Source organism: Nestor notabilis, unplaced genomic scaffold (assembly GCF_000696875.1).
Source record: "Nestor notabilis isolate BGI_N333 unplaced genomic scaffold, ASM69687v1 scaffold1321, whole genome shotgun sequence".
Lineage (NCBI taxonomy): Eukaryota > Metazoa > Chordata > Aves > Psittaciformes > Psittacidae > Nestor > Nestor notabilis.
Window position 1 is genome coordinate 23,812 of NW_009915850.1, and position 15,930 is coordinate 39,741.

The 15,930-nt window shown below is 44.0% G+C and overlaps 1 protein-coding gene across 3 annotated transcripts in view; it reads left to right on the top strand.

Moving 5' to 3' along the window:
• The window catches only part of FAM65B (family with sequence similarity 65, member B), a 32,856-nt gene that overhangs the window by 6,375 nt on the left and 10,551 nt on the right, over positions 1 to 15,930 (top strand). The window contains exons 6-15 of one of the 3 annotated variants that reach the window (XM_010024316.1): positions 11 to 160; positions 1,098 to 1,161; positions 5,119 to 5,162; positions 6,410 to 6,535; positions 7,216 to 7,364; positions 8,371 to 8,500; positions 9,057 to 9,197; positions 10,561 to 11,250; positions 13,861 to 14,045; positions 15,841 to 15,926. In XM_010024316.1, the coding sequence (XP_010022618.1) occupies positions 11 to 160; positions 1,098 to 1,161; positions 5,119 to 5,162; positions 6,410 to 6,535; positions 7,216 to 7,364; positions 8,371 to 8,500; positions 9,057 to 9,197; positions 10,561 to 11,250; positions 13,861 to 14,045; positions 15,841 to 15,926 (1,765 nt within the window). Of the gene's footprint in view, positions 1 to 10; positions 161 to 1,097; positions 1,162 to 5,118; positions 5,163 to 6,409; positions 6,536 to 7,215; positions 7,365 to 8,370; positions 8,501 to 9,056; positions 9,198 to 10,560; positions 11,251 to 13,860; positions 14,046 to 14,404; positions 14,480 to 15,840; positions 15,927 to 15,930 lie in introns of those variants that run through there. The other 2 variants (XM_010024317.1, XM_010024318.1) reach the window with 2 other exon arrangements.

Sequence of the window (15,930 nt, forward strand, 5' to 3'; positions counted from 1 at the left end):
TTCCCACTAGGTGGATGAGCTTTATGAAGCTTATTGTATCCAAAGACGTCTCTGTGATGGTGCCAGCAAAATGAAGCAAGCCTTTGCAATGTCTCCTGCCAGCAAAGCAGCTCGGGAGAGTTTAACTGAAATCAACAGGAGTTACAAGGAGTACACAGAGGTACATCCCCATCAGTTTACTCTTTGCCCTCACGCTGTTTGAAGGCCATGGGAACTTTGCCACTGGTTTCAGGGAGAATTTCATCCAGATAAAAAAATTAACAGCAAACTCAGCAAAGAAGAATTTATTTATTTATTATTTATTTGTCTTTAGAGGAAGACCTGGTGACTTAGAAAGCGAGATTACATGGGCCCAGCAAGTTCCGTGAAATAATAATGTTTATGCTCTATGAGAGCAGGGTTATACCCGGGAACTGCTGCACAAGAAAAAAAGCATAAATATGCCCTGAGCCTAATTATACTCCAACCACTGCAGATTTTGGGATAGCAGGTTGGCTGGAACCCACATTTATACAGACATCTGCTGCACCCAATCCTATTTTACTTACTGTGATCCACATCTATTTTATTAAACAGGCAGTATATGAACAAGGGTCTAACAGTATTGCAAACATCCCTGCACACAAGCTGTAACAACCTTCCTAAATCTGACGGAAGAACTGGATTGGGTCTGATAATGTCTCACACAGTCTTTTTTTCTTAATGTAGTCCATGTTTCTTGAGAGACTAAATCATGCTGTGAGCCACTTTGGCATAGAGTTGCTGCTGGCACATGTCCTGGCTGGAGGGGAATGGGAGAGTGACCAGGTTACGCTTCAAGGGCCACAACTGCCCTGTGCCAACAGGAGGATTAGATTGCAACAGAAGAAGAGCTCGGGGTTACATTCAACTTCGGCGGGAGCAGGCGTAGCTCAGCTGCCATTTTTAGGGTCAGACCTAGCTAAAGAGCAAGGATGGCTCTGGCAGACTGATTTTATTGCAGCACAGCTTCCATCTGCATAGCAGAATCTTCCCTTCCAAATGCACCTTAAAAAAAAAAAGAAAAGAAAGGCAGAAAGAGGGTTTGTCTGACCTCACTGTTCTCTTTTCCAACACAGAACATGTGTACCATAGAAGCAGAGCTGGAAAACCTATTGGGGGAGTTTTGCATCAAGATGAAAGGTAATTGCCTTTTCACCTTTCCCTTCTTTCTCCAAAATAGTAGCAGTCGCTGTGCATGCTAGCGAGGGCATCGAGACACGCTGGTGTGATGTGCATTTATGATAGGTGTGGTTTTCCCCCCACCACAGGCATCGCTGAGCCCTCAAGCCCCCAGCTTACACCCCTGCCCACTGGCAAGGATCACAGAGCCAGCAACATCAAAGCTGAGATGCTGCTTCTTGTTTTCAAAGCTAATTAACTCCCTCAAACACTCCTCTCAACAGCCAAAGCAATTCAGTTTCGAAGGCTGCTGTACCTTTTGCCTTTTCATAATCCTTTAAGAAGATGACTGGGAAATTATGTGAATGCCCGCGGAGGTGAAGTTCAAAATACTTCCTTAATTTGACATCAGATGTTTCTAAGTCCTTTACTTTTGCTGATTCTAATTACTGCTATTTTTGAACAAGAATAAGAAAGCGAAGAGCTCGGTAGTTTACCATTTAAACACCTAGATAACTCCATTTTCCTCCTTGTGTTTGTGACAGGGTACTTTATGGGTTTGAATACAATGGAATCAGTTTTACTTGAAGCATCAGTGAATCGCTGGGTATTGCTAATCCTGTTATCTCTTTAAGACTCTTAAAGAAGAGATTGTGGTGGGATATCTTTTTTTGGATCTTCAATCACTGGCCTGAAAATAGTTCTACGAAACAAAATCAGCATCTAAATGCTCATGCACTCTTAATTCTTCACTTGAAATCTTGCCATTTAAAAAATCTGCTGGTGGATTTTTTAGAGCTTACAAATCTCATACAGGGTTTTGATTCTGCCTGCCTTGTCACAATCGAGTTAGTTGTTTCTTGTGGTTGCACTGACATGATCTAGCTTAGATTAAGTTAAAATAGTTACTCTGTGCTCACATATGAGAGAAACCAAGTGCAGCAGCTGTTAGACTTCTCCTAGCTCCATCCCACAGCATCCAAACTCAGGTTTTAAAGCCCCCACTTTTCAGTACTGGAGAGGCAGTCAAAGATGCATAGATGTAAAGTGACAAGATGAACATAGAGAGACCAAGCCAGATATTGCTATACAAAAACCCACAGCAGAATCACAGCATGAACATGCTGAAGGGAACATGAGGTCACATAGTGTAGAAAGGGAACTGCATCATGCCAGGTCCCTCGAAGTGTTCCTTTACTTGCTATAAATGCAGTGCAGTGCACAGTTCCTGACAGCAGGACATGTTGCAGAAGATGTCAGTGTGTCACAAATGGCTGTGCTGAAAAAGGTCTGGCCCCTTCTCTTTTCTATGTCCAAACCCTCCAGCAAGCTCATGGGCTCTTGAGAAGTCAGGTGCTGCACTCATGTGAGAGCTGAGCACAAACCACGAACAACAGCTACCTCTGAACACAGTTCTCATAACATAAAGAAGCCCAAATTAGAAAATAGCAAAGAGCTGTATCGTTAAGTATTCTTTAATTAGGACATCTAAGATTTCTACTTAGATAGTTTTCCCTAGGAACGTGAATACAATAGGACAATCCAGCCATTGCTATTGCTAAAGCTGACAACAGCTCTAGCACAAAAGCCTGCAGATCACAGAGCAAGCTCCTCCCTTAAGTTATACTGCAGCATATCCAGCTAACTTTAGGATCTAATTTAAAATCAAAGCATTCCTCTCCCCAAAGCTTATCTGTTCCTAGCCATTCCAGTGAAAGTTATTTTTATTTTGTGCCCTCTGTCACTTACACTGAAAGCAAGCCAACCTACACAGTGCTGTCAGGAAGCAGGGGACCCACATTGCGTTTTTATCACTGATATTAAAAAAAAACAAAACAAAACAAAAAAAGCCTAATTATTTATCAAAATAAAGATGATAGACTTGTCAGTAGGCTTAGATTACTGCTCAGGGATTAATCAGGTGCTGAAATTAAACAATGGAAACTTAGAAGTTCTTGTATGGAATCAGTGTGTCCTGTTATGATGTATAGGGAAGTGTCCCTATACTTGTTTTCACCAGGACGTGGAAAGCCCAGCTGTCTCACACAGGGAGGGCAATACACTGAATGCACCAGGGGCTCTGCAGCACGGAGCCCAGCACCAGCAGCCACAGTCCACGTGTTCACATGTCCAGCATCCTGCACATGGGCAGGGCTGTACAGGCTGCATGAGCTTCAGGTGGTCCTGCCACCTTACCACGGCCAAGTAAGGACCCTATTCCCTAATCACTTATGCTGACACCCCAGGAGCAATCTCCCATTCCATCTGCATTACAAGCACAGTGCTTGTATAGTAGCCATTGGCTCTTGTCATGTGTTTAGTCCCCAAAAGCCAGTCAGTTACCAAAAAGTTGTTTCCTAGGAAGGTACTTATCCCCTGTAATCAAGTCAGCTCTTAGCCCCCTCTTCATCAGGCTAAAGAGACTTGACCAGCCTGGTTGGGCCAGTCACCAGTCACAGACCTAAACTCCGGACAACATCCCTGTGGAATTATAAGCTGTGTTTACCCACCCTCCAACCCCATCTGCTGAACAAAAAAAAGACCTTTTATCTTCCTGAGATACTTTCAGTGATGTATCCCAGCAGAGATCAAATTCACTTACAAAAGCGTGCCTGGGGAGAAAGCAGCAGCAGTGAAGTGCTAGTAAGCTTGAATTATTTATAAACAGTAAATAAACTAGGAAGGAATTGGTAATATGAGTGCTGTGCAAGGGCCCCTCTGTAAGGGCTAGACAGTAAGATGAGCAAAGAAAACTCTTTTCTGTTCAAAGAAATGGGAGAGGAGGATCAGCAGATCACAGGGACAGGCCATGGCTGCAGTCAGAGATTGGGACTAATTCAGCCCGACAGGCTCATCATACTAGGGCTCATCATACTTGTGCTTTGACTTATATACACACCTCTATATGTCCAGTCATGGCATTTCAAGACAAATGCAGCCTGAATACCCCTGCAATTTTGGTTTCATTCTTTTCTCTGCCACAGGCTTTGTATGTCTCCTCAAGATGGTTTCTTTGGGCATTGCAACACTAGAGGCATAGTTTTAGGCTTACCCAGGCAAAGCTGGGTAAATTTCTATACCAGAGCAAGTGCATCAGGTACCTACTGAGGAGATCTGTGGGAAAGGAGAGGTTCCCTCTGAAGGAAAAAACAACCAGTTCAATCCTGTAGAAGAGCAGGTGGCAAGGCTAGGAGAGGAACAGTAATTTCCCTGGGATTTCAGCAGGGTCCCTCAGGAAACTTTCACTTCATATGCACAGTGCCAGTATAGAAATAGCATCATCATGTCCTACCTTGAAAAAATTATTAAAAAGACCAAGCAAGCATTAGTGCTTTGCTCTACTACTCCCCCTCTGGGGAAAGATGAGATAAATCTCAAGTTGTCAGTCACTTTTTGTGATGTATTTACTATTGAAAGATACTCAGCTAGTACAGGAATGATAACGTTAAGGAAATGCCAAGCAGAAGGAGCCTGTCTCATTTGCTGTGTCTCTATTAAGATGTATTAAAAGGGAATCTGTGTTAAAATGTACAGCTCGGTCTGATTAGCGTTGATCAGCAAGCACTACATGGTATTCAGCAGCTCACCTACACCACATGATAGCAAGGGTGTTAAGCTGAGCTTCTGAAGCCAAATGATGTCAGGAAGCTGTTTCTTCTTTCTCTACAATTATTATATAAAAGGAAACTTTGAGCTCTTTAGGAAAAACAGATGGGAAGTGCAAATCTTTCTTATGCAGGAAGCCCCAACCAATTAATTTTGTACCAAAAATATGCAAAGAAAATTAAGACGGGGGGAAGGGAGGCAGAAAACAGGGGGGTTAAAGTCACCTCCTAGCAAGCGGATGGGTGGGCTGTGGGGTGCTGCCACCCTCTCCTGTCCAAGCACAGCAGCAATGGCCTCAGGCACCCCACTGCTGGACACCACTGGGCTCACAGCCCAGGCTCTCCCATAGCCCCTCGTGTCTTTCCTTCTCAGGTCTGGCTGGCTTCGCTCGGCTCTGCCCAGGAGATCAATATGAGGTATGTTTGCATTGGTTTACAGTTTATTTAGTAGCAAAAGAATCAGAAAGAATGCAGCTTGCTGCTGCTTTTTACATCACAGTGAATAAAACCTTTTCACATCAGCACCCCAAGAAGCAGCAATTATTTTTCCTGTATATGCTCTGAAAAACCTTGTAGTTCTCTTTATGTCTGCCTTTGCCAAGGTATTTGTCAGAAGACCTGAAAATTATAGTCAGAGCACTAGATTAGAAGGACATGGAGCTTTCTTTTTTCTTTTTAACTTTTAAAAATCTTGTTTATAACAAACTTTTCTAATTCCCCTGGAAAAAAGCATGTCCCATCCCATGCACATAGAGTAAATTGAACACATCCTTGCAAGCATCCTTTACTTTGTCATAAAGCGGAGTAGCAGAAAGATACAGAATAACCATTTCCTGAGACCCAGATGTTACCTGCTGTGAAGCTGTGTCAGGATCTCTGGTCACTGCAACATTCCAGTGGAGAATATCATCAGCAGGTTAATTAATATTAAGTAAAAGGCTCCAGCTCTATCCAGAACAGAGCTAACCCTGCAAGAAATCCACAGCAGCTTGGTAATGGATCTCCCCAGCCTGTACTTCCCAGATGTCTTGATCATTGATTCATTTGTTCCCACTCTCATTCCCTGTGAGAAATGCCTCCTGATGCTTTCACGCCTGCAAGCGTGCGCTTCCCCTGTGAGGCCAATTAGTTGGTACAGGTCTCTCCTAGCCAGCCCCGCAGCCCAAAATGGGCTTGCTGCTTTTATCACTTCAAATTGTGTTACTGCATTGTCATTTCCATCACCAGGCAGCCAAAGTCTCACAGCTGGGGAGGCCTCTGATGGGGGATGGCTAAAAGCTCATCTACCCTCTCCACTGCCTGGGAAGGCAGCAGATCCAGCAAGCTGTGGATATTAGGAAACATCATGGGGTCTTTCATCTTGCCCCCATCATTGCTGCTTTCCTGTAAATAGAGTTAAAACTCCTGCAGCTTCTTTGTTGTCATCTAGTTACACAAAGGTAAAAGCTAGGGCAAGAGGTACATTACCAAAAGTGTTTAGGAGAGCTGAGAGGCAGAGATCTTGCAGGATAGACTTCTTCCTTCTGGCTTAATGGGAAGCAGAAGGGCAGTATCTAACCACTAACTCTTCCAACCTTTTACAGACCCTTTCCCCTAATTCTGCTTATATTTGTGCGTCATGAGAGCAGATTTCTCAAGAAAATAAGAGGATTTCTCTTTTTCAGATTTTCATGCGTTACGGTCGCCAGCGTTGGAAACTGAAAGGCAAAATAGAAGTGAATGGCAAGCAAAGCTGGGATGGGGAAGAAATGGTTTTCCTCCCTCTCATTGTTGGACTGATTTCCATTAAGGTACACATGCTGACTCCTTTGCCTGCAAGCAAGGCAGGAGTCATGAAGCTGCCTTCTCAAGCACTATCAGCAAACCCACAGAAGCACATCATTAAACTCTTCAGAAATGAGCTGTCATTAGTATTTTCAACATACCTGGTAGAGTGAAGTACTATAGTATTGTCCATCCTAGATGCTACAAGACTTATCAGTTTGGGAGTCCTGTGGAGACGTTGTCTTAACTCTGCCCGTAAGCCTCACTAACATGACCCTTGCCTCACATCACTCTTCAGCAACCCAGATTAGTTGCATCAAAGCAAGGGAACATTGGAAACCTGTTTACTAACAGCATTCAGGAAAACCAACAACAAAAAAATACAAAAAATCCCATTACTGGTGAGTTTGTTAATACTGCTCAGATAAGAAAGCGGCATCTGCTGATCTGGAGAAATACATAGGTCTTTCCACCACTGCTCCACCCACTGTGAGGGTGGTGAGATACTGGCACAGATTGCCCAGAGAAGCTGTGACTGCCCCATCCCTGGAAGTGTTCAAGGCCAGGTTGGATGGGGCTTTGATCAACCTGGTCTAGTGGAAGTTGTCCCTGCCCATGGCAGGGTGTTTGAAACTGGATGACCTTTAAAGATCCCTTCCAACTCAAACCATTCTGTGATTCTATGTCCTGTTCTGGTCTCTTACAGGTCACAGAAGTTAAAGGACTTGCTACTCACATCCTTGTGGGAAGTGTTACCTGTGAGACGAAAGACCTGTTTGCAGCTCGGCCTCAGGTGGTTGCAGTAGACATTAACGACCTTGGCACAATAAAGCTGAACCTTGAAATCACCTGGTAGTAAGTACAACTGGTTGGTTGGTTGGTCAAGCAACTGTAAAAATTCAATGAAAGAGAAAAGGTCCATCCACGTGGTCTCTTCTCTTTATTTTGCTTCCTGCTAGGAAGGAATCGTGGCCCAAGTTTGGGTGATGAGAAATAGTTCACGGCCACCTATAGATTCCTTGTGTTACCTGTGGCAAAAGGGTTTTGTGCCTCGTTTCAGCTATTAAATTAGGTTTCGTAAGTACTGACATTGAAAGACATGTGAAACAGTGATGAGAGATCATAGAATTGCCTAAGTCTATAATTCTTCCCTAAGTTCAAAAAAGGGACATAACTGAGTGCTCATCTATTTGTTTTATTTTTTTAATATTACTGTAAAGTTCAGTAGAGTTGCCCTGGATTTTTGCTAGCCTAGCCAAGTTCAGAAGTTGGCCCATCTTTAAAAGCTGGCTTTTAAGGGCTTCATTCACCATGAGGGTGGTAGGAAATGTACCATTGCCATTTGTCTGCATTGGTCAGCACAGGTACACGGATGGTGTTAGGATTCAAACCTAATTCTCACTGCATTTTAGTGAAATAGGTAAATGAAGAAGCATTGATGTATTTAACTTTTACAGTCACGTATGCTGTTTCTTCTAATGCAATAAACATGAAGTCAGCAATAACAGCTACTGGTTTCCTTTATAATGCAACAGCTCTATTAATGGTAGAGCACCTTTCTCATTAGTATGTGTGGCAGCTGGCAACTCAAATCCAAGAATACTTTTCATGTGAGAAGAATAACTATGCTACGTAAGTGATTTCTGAGAGTAGAACGCTTACCAGAACTGAAAACTACACTTGTGAGCCTGCTGTCTAATTAACAACATTTTCTTTTAAACACTTCTGTTAAAAGAAACTTGCTACCTCTGGGTTTTGATGTGCTAATAAACCACCTTTTCAAACATCCTTTCTGTGGACATGAACTTCCTTCTCTCTCAACCTAGCAACCTTTTGTTTTTCCCTGCTTGTGTGTCCATAGCCCCTTTGATGTTGAAGACTTGACCCCAACCGCAGGAAATGTGAGCAAGGCATCTGCTCTCCAGAGGAGAATGTCCATGTACAGCCAAGGCACTCCTGAAACACCAACCTTCAAGGACCACTCATTCTTTGTAAGCTCCGTTTAGCTTCATGTTTATGTAATGAGAAGCCCTAGAGCAGTTCAAGTACTGCAAATACTTCATTGCTTTACACATCTAAGCTTTTTTCCCCTGGTTGCAGCAGGTTACCCTTACAAATACTTACAATGCAAGTGCATTCCTAGCTGCTAATCCTGAAAGGAGGTGGCTGTGATCTTGGCATCTTTCAAACTATGTGGCAAATTGTTGTATACCTATTCTTGCCTGACTGCTAGAAAACTTGAATCAGCTTTTAAAAATGTGTCTTCATTCTGTAACAGTAGTTAAACAACCATTATAGCACTAGAATTTTTAATGTATCCCATGATAAAATTTGTTCCTGTACCGAAGATATTCACAGGGTGCTCCCACATTTTTGCGTGAATCAAATCCTGAATGCTTAATCAGGACTGGGTATGAAGTGAATAGGCCATCTGTACAGATATGAATTTTACAAGTGCTGCACCCCATGCCTGTAATCTAGGACTCTGCTACAAAGCATTCATTTAACTTGCCCTTCCTCACACCCTCTTTGCTTTAACTGTTGAAGAAATGGCTGCATCCCCTGCAAGACAGGCCAAAGTTGGCAATCTTAGATGCTCTGCAAGACACTTTCTTTGACAAGCTTCGTCGCAGTCGCTCTTTTAGTGACCTGCCATCGCTCAGGCTAAGCCCAAAGCTAGAGCTATATGTGAGTCCTCGTTTATGTTTGGTGAAGGTTTTTGTCGGTCCCTGTGTGGCATCTCCACTCCTCCACATGCTCCATGTGTTGCTCTCTGTTGCAACTCACTCATTTTGCTGACTGATTAGAGGGGAGAACATGACTGTGAGCCCATGCTGCTCACATTAAATCAAAATTCCTCTTGGTTTCTACAGCGATAATGATCAGAAGCCAACTGTCTGTGGGCAGAGAGCAGGGCAGGAATACAAGCTAACAGCATTCTCTAAAAATCACCCACTGCACTGACTGATGTCAGACATTTGCCTAGTAACATGACTTTCAGATGCTAAAAGCATGCCCATATTGAGGAAAAGAAGAAATAAGCCTTTGAGTATAATTATATTTAGGGAGAAAAAAAAGATTGCTAGTAGCGCTGAGGAAAAAAAATGCAAGTTTTTGGCACTTTTAGCCTTATGCACCTTACCAACATGTGCATGCCTAAGGTTCTTCCCAGCAAATCGTCAGCAAAATAGTAGTTGCCTTTCATCTGTGCTGTGCATTTCTGTGAGCTGGACACGAAATAGAGCAAGATCTATAGGTCAGATAGATAGGCAGGTCGTGACTCCTGTAGTGATTTTTCTCCATACGTCTGTCAGAGACATGAACATATGTATATGCTGTGATCACTTTTGGGTCTGCATATGCTGGTTTTGCTTCCTGAATGAACAATGGCCTGGTCAATACATCACCATGCAACTCTTCTGTTTCATTTTGGCAGAAACTCCTGTTGAACAGGACTTTTATGTAACTCACGCTCAACAATTAGGAGAGATATCCATGCCACATGCAGAACAGAATTTCAACAAAAAAGATATAGCGTAATAATATCAACAATTTAAATGCCACGATACTAGAGAAACTTTTGGAGCAAACAGTATTAAATTTTAGGGATTGCTGCTAAAAATACTAGTCAGAAAATAAATACAACAGAAATCTATAATGGCTAGGAAAATGCAGACAGGATGGCTTCAGTACAACCCCATTAAAAAGAGACGTGCTGCAAGAACTGGAGCAGTGCACTGGAGATGCTGTCTCAGGGAATCTGGTAGGACAAGAAGCAAGTCCCTCTGTTCTGGGATGTGTTTCCTAGAGCTCTCAGCTTACCTGAGAGATGCTGACCTCAAGTGTCACAGCAGTTTTGCTGCTGAAATCAGGAGCAGTGCCAGATGAAAGCAGAAGTTGGATTTGAAACGTTCTTCCCATCTCTCGAGTCTCGAATGCTTCTTTATTCCTTTTCCTTACATTTTTATTTCCCAGGCACATAGTGTATTTTTTTCCCTCTTTCCAGTGCTTCATGAAAGACATTTTCTCTCCGTTTTTATTACCTTTTCAGTCGAATTTGCCAGATGATGTCTTCGAAAATGGAACGGCGACCACCGAGAAGCGGCCTCTTTCTTTCACTTTTGGCGACCTGCCTTACGAAGAGCGCGTGCCCCCTGCCAACTCAGCAGAGCCCTCTTCTGCTCACGTCAGCTCCAGCCCCGACATCACTGCGACCCCCACCCAGCACCGAGCTCTCGACTCCTCCAAGAGCTCGAGCCTGGACTGTAGCAGCAGTGACTCCCGCAGGGACTCTGTCGCTGAGCCGAAGGACCTGCCATCCCAGGGAGAGGGGGCAGTGATTGAGAACAAGACCACCCCAGGGGCAGCTCCTGAAGTTTACCGAAAGACCTCTGACGCTGGGAGCGATCGTGTCTTCATAGAAACAAGTGTCCCAGTGTCTCTCCTGCAGGACACGGATGAAGGTTCAGAGCTCAAGCCTGTGGAGCTGGATACCTATGAGGGCAACATCACAAAGCAGCTGGTAAAAAGGCTTACATCAGCTGAGGCACCCATGACCCCAGAGAGGCTGCTGTGCGAGGGGTCGATTAGTGGGGAATCAGAAGGATACAAGTCTTATCTGGATGGGAGCATTGAAGAAGCCTTGCAAGGGCTTCTCTTAGCTCTTGAGCCACATAAAGAGCAGTATAAAGAGTTTCAGGACCTGGACCAAGAAGTGATGCATCTAGATGACATCCTAAAAGTGAGTACATTTTCAGAAAATACTACCCTAAAGAAAATCTGAGCGGGTAGAATCTCCTCCCCTGCCTTGCAAACATCCAAGTAGGGCTTTCGGAGATAAGTAAAATTCCTCAGTAGCTGTAGATTTGCTCCTGCTTGGAGCATCCTTTCACAGTGTTTAATTTTTAAACTTCTGTGGTCAATGTGCTTACTGTAGACTTGTATCCTCAAGCAATGGACCTTTTGATTTGCTCAAAACCTGGGGGAAAAAGAAAAAGGTGCAATGGCAGAGCGGTAGTTAAATCATATCCTTCTCTGGAGAAACTACTTTTGAATCCATGGCTTGTGCCATACTGGAGATCAGATTATAGCCAGTCTTCTGCCTTTTAAATCTATGGGTCACATCCTCAAGAGGTGTGCTCTGTGGAGCTGTGCAAAACTATACCAGCTGAGGACCAGACCTTGTAGCTATAGAATCTGAGTTTTCTAAATTGCCAAAGGGATTTAGGTGCACAAGTCCTGCTAAAGGTTGCCATCCCCACATTGCCTAGGCTTCCTCCAAGCCTTTTCCTCTTTCCCCCATCCATTTTTAAAATGAGACACGTCCTGTCATTACACCAGGATGGACAGAAAGTGTTGAAAATTAGAAAGAAAAAGGTTTTGCATGTGTGTTGTTAATACCTTTACTGCTGATCACTGTGACTGGTATCTCTCCCATGAATAACAACTCATGAGGCATTACTGTGTAAAGAGTATTATATGGGAAATAATCATTTCAAATGCTTCATATTCATATGCAAGTTGGTCTGCTAATCACTTAAGCCTCATCATTCAAAAACATGGCAGAGGAGGAAGGAGAGAAGCATTTGTCCTTCAGAATCATCTTTACACAAAAGCTTTGTTAACATCCTTGTTTCCATTGGTGTTTGCAGCTGCATGGTACTTTCCCAAGTTAAGTGCTTTTTTGACAGCCTGTAGCCCCTTGTTTTCGCACTGTTTCCCAAGGAGGTTCAAGCGGGCAAAGCTACCGTTACTATTACTACCATTACGATTACTTTTTAACTTTTTGGCTGCTCTGCAGCTTGTAAGAAGAGGCCATCTATCCAGACAGCAGAGGGACAACAAAGACTGTTTATTCACACTCCTTTTATCAGAATTTACAAAGGATATGATGGGGGAGAGAGGACACATGTAGGCAGAAAGGATTCCTGCACACTTGAGATGAATGCCTCTTCCAGGTCTGCTTATGGCTGGGTGTTGCCTATTGATCAGCTTGCAGACTGACACTCAGCATTGCCAGCAGCCATGCTGGCTTCCCCATGCAAAAAAGGCTGAGCTGGAATCCAGCTGTAGCTGAAGAAATCTCTCTTGGCCATATTAGATGGGCAAAGAAAAGGAGAAGCCCGCATGTTGTTGTTTGCTTTTGCCTGAAGAAGCTGCACTACCAGTCCTGAAAGAAATGGTAGCTAAAACCATCCGTGCTGGCAGAGGAATCAAGATACAGCACCCACCTGTGTCATGGAGGTGTTGGGAAGTGTGTTTGATCAGCTACTGACTGTAGAGTCAGTTTAAGGAGACAAGTGCTAAAATACGACCAATATGAAATTAATAGTGTGTGCAAATGAATTTGGAAACAGAACTCCAAGCCCCCTCAGCTGTAGAGCAGCTGGTGCTGAACTCAGAGGCCAGTGCATTTCTTTCTGCAAGCTGAGACAAAGGCCTGTCTCCTGCCTAGAAGATGTGCCTCGTGTAACAGCACTGGAGGCTCCTGGCTGTTTCTGATCAAATAACCACATAGTGCTAAAGGTGTTGAAGACATTGGATAAACCAATGGAGGTGATCCCTCAAGCCACATCTGCTCCTGCAAGGTGACCGTGGAATCAACTCTGTGGGAGTATCTGGATGCGTCACCACGTGCGACCAGAGCCTCTGATGCTTCCTACAGCAACAGCATGGTTTCCGTCGCATTTCTTCCCAGCAGTGATATGGGATGGCCTCCCCTCTCTCTAGCACTGTTAATTTCTGAGTCACAATACTGCCTTTCTCTGTCAACTCTGATGCTTGGTTGGCTTTTCCTTGATAAGCCATGTGGCTTCGAAGGCCACAAAAGTCCTCTCATCTCACGAATAAATCTGTAGATATGAGACCACATGTAGTCCTGACTGAGGTCTGTTGGAGTTACATCTGGAATAAATCCCACAGTGCCATTGGATATCTATAAATTGGCTTCTGTAGCTGGAACAGTAATTACAGAACATGCCTTCCCCTTTCAACTTCCACTGCGTTAATTGCTGTCTCTCCTCTTGGAGGATGCTGAAAGCTGAGTCACTTGGATTCAAGATGTACTTCTCATTTCTATAAAACACATCAAATTCTGCCTTTGAGGGTTTTCCTTTGGGGAGAAGAGGGGGTAGGATGGGGAGGGGAGGGGGGAGTGGAAGGGGTTTTCCAGTTCTCAGGCTTTGATTGTATGTGCTATGAATATGAAGGTTTGAAATGAAACACCCAATAAAATGAAGTTTAAAAAAATAAAATGAAGAATTTGAAAGTTTTAAGCTTTATCCTTTTTTTTTCTTTTCTTTCAGTAGTAGCTAATATCTGGGGTTTTCATTGGTTCGTTCTGCCTTTGCAGTGCAAGCCAGCAGTAAGCCGAAGCAGGTCCTCCAGTTTAAGTCTAACAGTTGAAAGTGCTTTAGAAAGCTTTGATTTCCTGAACACCTCTGACTTTGATGATGAGGATGGTGGTGGTGTGGAGGTTTGTAATGGTGGAGGAGGTGCAGACTCAGTATTTTCAGATACTGAGATTGAGAAGAATAGGTAAGTTTGTAGTAACTGCCAGCTGTGCTTACGCCAAACTGATACCCTAGCTCTTTGTCGCTAACAGGGGATCCTGGTGCACACGTTATTCAAGGAAGACTGAGTAATCCTTGATGAGTTCATAGGGTCAGAGGGTTCCCCATGGCTGCTGCATACAAAATCTTTAGCTTCCAGGATCATTTTTTTCCCTGTTGAAATATACGCAATCTGTCCTCCAAAGGAGAAGGTTAAATTAAATTAAGCTGACATCAATACTGGCAGAGCCTCTTCCTTGACATAGGTTTGGACCTGGCTTTCCTTGGATGCAATTACTAATTCCTCTGTGGTTTTTCCCCCCTCCCTTTGTCTTTTCTCTCTAGCCGAATGAGTCTTTGCAGTGGATTAAGCTTGTCAGTAACAATAACACAGGGCCAGATTTAAGCAGCATGGTGTAGGTTTCCTTTGGAATGTTAAGAGTGATGACTGGTACTCTGTTCATGGCCCTGCGTGTTACCTGCCCTTCTTTCATCACTTTTGGTCTTTCTGAGAAGAAAAAAAAAAAAGAAAAAGAAATAGCTGTGGTGTTTGTGCCGTGGTCTGTCATTGTCGTGTGACCTTAAGATGCTGTGTTTCAGTCATTAGATCCTAAAAGCATGTTTGCATCCTTGGAGCTGACACAATGCCCAGCAGGCATATAAGCAGTGCTAGAGCTGGGAAAAAAAGAAAAGAACATGGCTCCCTTGCTGCCCAACCAGGGAGCTATACTTCTTGCAGCTTATCGTGGCCTGTGTAAAATGATTTGAGTGCAAACAAGCAACCACCGTGCAGTTCCCACTATCACACTGAATATCTTTTCTCCAGAATATGACTTGGTGGGAAGACAAACTTGGAAAATTGTGTTGCTTTACTAAAATGTCACTGAGTTCATTCAGCCTGTGTTGATTTAAGGATCTGGCTTTAACCAGGCACTTTAGCATGAATTTAACTTAGGCAGCAAAAATGTAAATCAGTTATAAGCTAACTCAGAAAGCAACTCAAATCTTTTAAGTGAAAGTAGAAGTTACATTTTCTTTTTTTCCCCTCTGGCTCATCCCCAGACAGTGTAGATTCCTGCTTCCATTTTTAGATGTGTGTGTGACTCACTGCAAAGATTGCAAGCGTTGAAACTTCTGAACTTGCAGCCAAATACACTTGGCATCTGGGGATTGACCTCAGGCTTTGCGTTTAAACACATTTGTACAAGACAATGTTGGATGTCATGATTTAAAACACAGTGAGACTAGCTTTATGCTCTTACAGAAACAATTAGCAAAGCAACCTGTACAAGTCGTGCCCGAAACAGCATATGAAAACATCATGTCTCTTACTCCAGCAGTGGATTTCCTTTCCTTCTGCAATGAGCATTAGGTTTGGCAGCAGGAGGACAAGGAAAGCACAGAGCTGTTCTTAGCAGCTCGGTGCCTGGGATGGCACGAATGGTGCTTAATCCAGCACGACTGGGGAGAAGATTCACCAACAGATGAGAGGAAGCTGTCACCACCGAGCGACAGTGCCTGCAGGTTAAAAAGGGCTGCTGTTGAGGGCATTGCATCGCTCAAGGCAAACCAGTCAGGGCGCAGAGAGCTGTCCCCGCGGTGGGTACGGCTCTTCTGCGCCCGGCCAGGGCAGCGCTGCTCCTTTGCGATATGATGTGGCTGCTTCCAGCATTGCTTGTTGCTTCTCACCCCGAGTGAGCGTGTGTGTGTGTGTGTGTGTGCGTGTGCCGCGGCCGTGGCTGGCCCTGCACTGACCTCCCTCCTCCCTTCATCCTCCCCAGTTACAGGACGGAGCACCCGGAAGCCAGAGGCCACCTGAGCGAAGCTCTGACCGAGGACACGGGCGTGGGCACCAGCGTGGCCGGCCGAGC